The sequence below is a fragment of the Colletotrichum acutatum genome, assembly GCF_030867785.1.
Source record: "Colletotrichum acutatum strain CBS 112980 chromosome Unknown BDZ83scaffold_83, whole genome shotgun sequence".
Lineage (NCBI taxonomy): Eukaryota > Fungi > Ascomycota > Sordariomycetes > Glomerellales > Glomerellaceae > Colletotrichum > Colletotrichum acutatum.
Genome location: NW_026849077.1, coordinates 190346 through 196408, shown reverse-complemented (window position 1 = coordinate 196408; position 6063 = coordinate 190346). Strand labels below are relative to the sequence as shown.

At 51.7% G+C, this 6063-nt stretch overlaps 2 protein-coding genes across 2 annotated transcripts; both read right to left on the bottom strand.

Annotated features, from left to right (window-relative positions):
• On the bottom strand, window positions 1–1029 carry BDZ83DRAFT_704576 (endo-1,4-beta-xylanase B). Its single transcript, XM_060511493.1, has 2 exons — window positions 798–1029; window positions 1–743 (listed from the first exon to the last, which is right to left on the bottom strand). The coding sequence occupies exons 1-2, from the start codon at window positions 905–907 to the stop codon at window positions 56–58; spliced, it is 798 nt and encodes a 265-aa protein (XP_060362287.1). The 5' UTR covers window positions 908–1029; the 3' UTR covers window positions 1–55.
• A 480-nt stretch (window positions 1030–1509) lies between these two features.
• BDZ83DRAFT_629957 (Peroxidase, family 2-domain-containing protein) lies at window positions 1510–3369 on the bottom strand. The gene is made up of 5 exons (XM_060508789.1): window positions 2834–3369; window positions 2587–2779; window positions 2483–2530; window positions 2083–2354; window positions 1510–2022 (listed from the first exon to the last, which is right to left on the bottom strand). Exons 1-5 carry the CDS (start codon window positions 2970–2972, stop codon window positions 1835–1837), a joined length of 840 nt encoding a protein of 279 aa, XP_060362286.1. The 5' UTR covers window positions 2973–3369; the 3' UTR covers window positions 1510–1834.
• Window positions 3370–6063: the final 2694 nt, after the last annotated feature.

The following is a 6063-nucleotide window of genomic DNA, read 5'->3' as shown; positions in this document are numbered from 1 at the left end:
CAACCACAGTTCTCAACGACAGTAAAGATTTGCAAGACCAGGTTAGCTTCAAGATTTAGATCGAATACTTCAAAAACCGCGCCAACTCGGGTGTCCAGCTGCGCTTAGGATCATCGAGGGCTAAGCCCAACCCATGTCCTCCCTCCGGAATGATGAGCACTTGCGTTGGCCGCTTGTAGACTGCCATGGCCTCCGCAAACATGAGCGTGTTATGTACAGGGACAGTGGTGTCACTGAAAGTATGGAACAGGAAAGTTGGCGGGGTGGTCGCAGAGACACGATTCTGCGCCGACAGCTCGTGCTGCAACTCCGCGCTCGCGTTGGCACCAATGAGGTTGTCTCGCGAGCCTTTGTGCGTGTAGTTTCCCTCAAGAGTGATGACGGGGTACGCGAGGATGCCAAAATCAAGACCAGCCTCAGGGGTGGTGAGTGTTACGGCAGAGAGATGGCCGCCTGCCGAGAAGCCCCAAATGCCGAGCTTGGTGGTGCGGTTCTGCCCTCTGATGTACTCGAGGGCGTCCAGTGCCTCGTTTTGGGGTGTTGGGTAGAGCGGTGCCGTTGCGTTTGAAATAGTAGTGTAGTCAAGGACCCAAGCATCGATGCCGAGCTTATTCAGAAACCCCGCAGGAATATAGCCCTCCTTTGATATGGAAACGCGCGCATATCCGCCTCCGGGACAGACCAGAACTCCGGTACCAGTCGAATTCTCTGCTGGGAAGTATGTGATTTGCGATGTTTTGAGTCTACAGAATTTGTTAGAACGAAGTAGTTGCCAACGTATTCTCCGATGTTCTTACCTCTTTACAACTCTGTGGGCATCGAGGGATCCATCGCTATTGACCTCTGTCGACATTACGACTGCACTACCGAGAAGGAACCCCCAGGCCAATGCTAAAACAGACTTCATATTTTTAGCTGCACCAAGAACAGTGTATAATCAGGGATTGTGCGTCTTGGCTCACGTCTTACTACAATGGTCGTTCAGCCCAGGAACGGCCGAACAGTTGAGTCTCTAAATATATATCAACAACTACCCCGGGTACCCCGCGCAATGCGGTGTCGACGTTCATACCTACCGACCTATGAACAGCTACTCCGGTTGTCCGGCCCCCATGTTTTTAATTGAATGCTGCACCTCGTCATATCAAAAACCGAAAGACTGTTACCTCACATGAACCTTGGTGAAATCCACCAATGGGAGCTTAGCACTAGTCAACTAGATCACATCATTATCGGCGCGCTAGAGCGTTCTTTTCAGAGTGGAATTTCTCGCGGTTATCCCATGTTAAGATTGTGGGTCAAAAGCTGGGGTTCGCGCAAAGTAACAACGACTCAATGACTTCTTTGCTAAACACTCTTCAGCGCGCCTATCAAGCCTCGAAATGAGATGTTCATGGGGAGATGTCAAATGCTATCAACGCTAATTCCAGAATCACTACCAGGAGGCCACCTGCGAACTTTTCTCAATTTTACAGAAGGAGTGTTAGTTACCTACTTCGATTTCGATACCGATATTTCTGGCATTCTGTGACTACCTAGCAGGATGAAAGCCGTTATGTCTGCACTTGACACGTAGGTTTCGGTGCGACTAGGTCTATGAGCCTATGGCCTATAATAAAGACCTCCGTCCAAAAGCTCATGTAATTGACGGGGCGGCTGTGAACCACAGCATGTTTAGAAAATCTTGCGATACTTGGTTATGTTTCCTTGAATACATCTTTGAGGAAGAGTAATGCTAATGTGTCATTTCCCTTATGATAAATAACATATGAAGATAAATGGGCGCTCAGGTACATATATCTGCATGTCCTGATCAGTGCAAAGGTTGAATGCCTCACTGGGACAGCAGGCCGAGGCCAGTGTGCAGGTCCCTAATCATACGCTTGTGAGGGGCCTCAGCCGCGCCACCGGTGGTAAGCACAGTGGCGTTTCTAATCATCTCGACCACCTTGAGGATATCCTCTTGGGTAACGGCGTTCTCTTTCTTAACCCAGCCCAACTCAGCAGGAAGGCGCTCGTTTTCTGCACGCCACATATTAGTCTACAGTTGTCTCAGGGAGCTATGCTTAACGTGTCTCTTACGGAAAAAGTATTCGACCAGTGTCTTGTTGACGGTTCCGGCGGTCATATCGCCAAAGACAATGATGGGGGCAGCGACTTCGCCAAGACTGAAGTTCTCCACAGTTGCAGTGAAGGTGTAGTTGGGGTTGAAAGCTCTTGAGGTGACCTGTCGTGCCAACTTGCTGTTGGCAAGCTGCTGCGCATCCAGGGTATCCTTTGTCCAGTAGGCTCTCGACTCGTCGAAGATGGATTGGTTGAAGACATGATTGTTGCCAAAGGCGGCATCGGTGCGACTATGGACAACATGTTAGTGTAGTTCAAATCTGAATATCCTCGTCGCTCTACAGCTCAAAGAAGAAGGACCGAAGCCTGGACGAGTCGAGGCAATGCTCTCCTTCAGACGGGCAGAGCTTAAACTTACCTCAAGCTAGCATCGTGCTCCAGGACATTGTGAACGTTGAGTTGGTCCCTGATACATGTTGGATTAGTGGTGCGTTGCGCCAAGAGTTCAAAGAGGCTTCTTACAGAGTGAAGAATGTGGCATTGGGTTCTGGGTTGGCAATCAGGGCCATGTTAAACATCAGGGTTCCAAGATCGGTTCCGAAGTTGAGACCGTCCTGAAGACCTTTCACAACTACGTCCTTCGTCAGGTTCTTGCCGTCGTGAGAGATGAAGCCGTGGTTGGCCAAAGTGTTCATCATTGGGCATGGACCACGGACTACATTATCAGTACTTGAAGCATAGATGTAATTCATCAAGTGAGTGTACTCACAGTCATCAGGTCCAGCAGGAGTCCACTCAGTGGGGGAAGCTCTACGGAACTTAGGGTTGGCCAAGTGAGCAGCAGCCAGGTGAGGATTGGCTGAGGCCACGCCAAAAGCAGCAGCGATGAAGGTAAAAGACTGCTTCATTTTGAGTTGCTGAAGATTGGTGTCAAGTTGAGGAGCTTAGAAACGAATGAAAGACAAGAGATTGCTATCTGTTGCCAATTTTCTTCCGACGAACCCTTCTCACAGTCTCATATTTATACTCAATAACGCCGAGAGCTCGTTGTACGTGCATCTCCCGCCCCCTATATTCGTTTCCGTTCTATCCAGAGACGACCATACATCATGGCGGCCAGTCCTCTCCTCTCACCGGGGCTATGTCGTTTTCCCGTCCATTCGCCCCTGATTCAGAATCATGCCAACATATCGATGTCCGCAGATCATCCCGTCCGAACATATCGGTATCGCTCCAAACTCCCCATCTACAACTCCACGGGAAATTTTGAGAGCCAATCAGAGATTGTATGATGACCATTTTGCATGGTTGTCTTTGCGGAGGTGGTGGGTGGTTACAGGCATAGGTGCATCTATTCCCAGTGAAACGCGGTGCCGCTCAGGCGTTGCCGAGCCAGCCTATACGCGGAGACAGCTTTACGATACGTCATGGCGACCTACTACAACGCACAACACTAAACATAAAGACATTCAAATACGCGGAGTTTGGAAACGAACTACGAATTCTCAACAGAAATACCACGACACCGCTCATTTAGAGAGTCCAGCCAAGCGGTCAACCACGTTGCACGTCAACATCCGTCTGAAACAATCTGTTCCCGTCTACGACATTGCAGCCAAGCCAATGGCCGTAAGAAGCTTGTATTAGAGATCACGGCTATGTAGGCCAAGCTTCAATACGCCGTACGTATAGGAAGAGCCAATCACAACCGCTAAGCTTCAAATCCACTTCCACGTATTCACGTGGATCGACAAGACCCCCGTCCACCTTTAATGTTATTCTCCGGAAGTATCGATATACCGCCAAAGTACGATAACTCCTCTGTACTAAGAGGCCTCGTTGGACTTCAGATGTCATCCAAAACAATGAAGAGGCTAAGCTTCTGAGCTAAAGCATCACATAGCCTCCAGCTTCCGGTACTTCAATCAACCTGCAGCCCTAAAGTATCGCGCGATCCTCATAAACCTGAATCCGGCAAGCATTCCGTCGTCAACCTCTGACGTGCTCGACAAGAACTTAACCCCGTGTTTGAACCATTCAACGCCCTCCGCCTCCCACGAGTGGCACTAAGAAGGCTGAGCCTAGTCACTTCCACGAGCACCGATTCGCCGGCGTGTATCTCACGGGTACCGCATTCGAGGCCCGCCAACTTCATGCGATTCGAAGCAAGGCTGACTTGGGAGGGGCGGCGGACGGTATCGAATCTCTCCCAAACTTCGGGCTCGGTTTCGGCGTCGGTTTCGGCGACTATCTCGGCCAGCGGCCTCCGAGTGCGCCTTGATGCGGTGTTCTGCCGTCTCCTCGCGACGACAATAACAACGGACTACTCCGTCTCCCTTCCGTCCCGGGAGAGTAGACACGGGGGAGATTCGCCTTTGATGACCACGACGCCACCGCCGCCCAGGTATCTGTCTTGTCGGATACCCGGGACCAGATACACCACCCCTTCGAATTTGGTCAGCGGACTTTGGAGATGAAGCTAATGCTAAGGCCGTGGTTAGTCAGGGGACATCAGAGATTTGACAGTCCGCCGTAGCAATGAGAGCCAGCTCCGCTGTCATTGAGAGTAGGTCAAGATGGGCTAGTAGAAGGCATCTACGGACCGACGACCCAGCGTCTGGGCAGCAGAGTGTGCCTCCGACAACAATGCCCCCGAGATTGGTCCTCTCGAAGATGAGTCGACAACAAGGCTCGACGTAGCGTGAGGACTTCCGCAAGCCATCCAACGCTATATGACACACCGAAGAAATATTGTATGGCACTTCGTCAGCAACACGGGGATCACCAGGGATCGGCGCGGAGGAGGATGAAGATGCGGAAACATCTTTCGGGCACCAGAGTCTGACATGATGCCGGCCCAGATTCGCGTCTCCGGATTGGGCAACATACGGCTCATCTCAACATTTGACAGCTGAGCCAACAAACCTTCACACCCACAGAAAAGACACGCCTGGCAGTATCCCGCCGCATCGAACTCACCCTACCCTCCCATCCCACCAACCGACAGCACATCGAGCACTAGTATCCGACGCATGTATCCAGCCCTGTGCCGCAGAACAGCACGATCAACCACGTGAAGTCGAGATCCGCGATGACCATCACCAACTACACAGCCCGCCGGGCCGCGTCACGCAACGTTCGGGAAGAGGGGGGCTGACTGAGCACCACCCTCGACAGAGATGGCGGATCAAGGGAACGTGAAGTCGTCGCTCTGACATTCAGGGACCGTCATCATCGTCAGCATTCTGCGACGCTTACATCAGGCCTGAGGGATGTAACCTTGAGCAACTTGACTAAACTCGTTGTCGGATCGATTCGAAAGAGCCTCTCCCATACGTTTACTCGCTATCGCCAAGCCTCACTTACGATACCTCGTTTTCGTCTCTGTCCACCGTCCACTGGCCGGCCTTGCTGTTCACACGGGGCTCTTCACAGTCAGCAACCCCCGAAACACCTCGGAATTCCGCATCTTCCTCGCACTCCGTCTCTTGCGCGGCCCGACCATAGAGTAAGCCCGATCGCATCGCCAATGATCTCAACCTAAGCCTAGCCTAATGAGGGACGTCGTAGAATAACCTCCCTCCCACGCGTTAATTCAGACTGTCAGGCTGCCGGACCATTCCAGAGTCCCAATATCAAATGAACAACAGTAAACAAGTGCCGGAGTTCCACCAACGCATCCCAACCTTCTAGACCAAATGCCTCTCCCCCTTCACCCCGCAAAAACGAGAGCCTAGAATCAACGCTAGACGCTCATATGATGGGTCTAGCCCGACTATAATCGGATCCGGACCCTACGGCCTTGGTCTCTCCCACATCACCCGTTAGGGCTGGAATGCCCGGCGCCACCAATCTCCAACACCAATTCTCTATCCCTCTCCTACTCCTAACCCACATCAAAAGTTTTGCATGATGACGACGTCCGCTACGGCCATAACATCCATAACCAAACAACAAACCCGTCCGCATCTGACAATAAACGTGCCTCCCTCCGCCCAC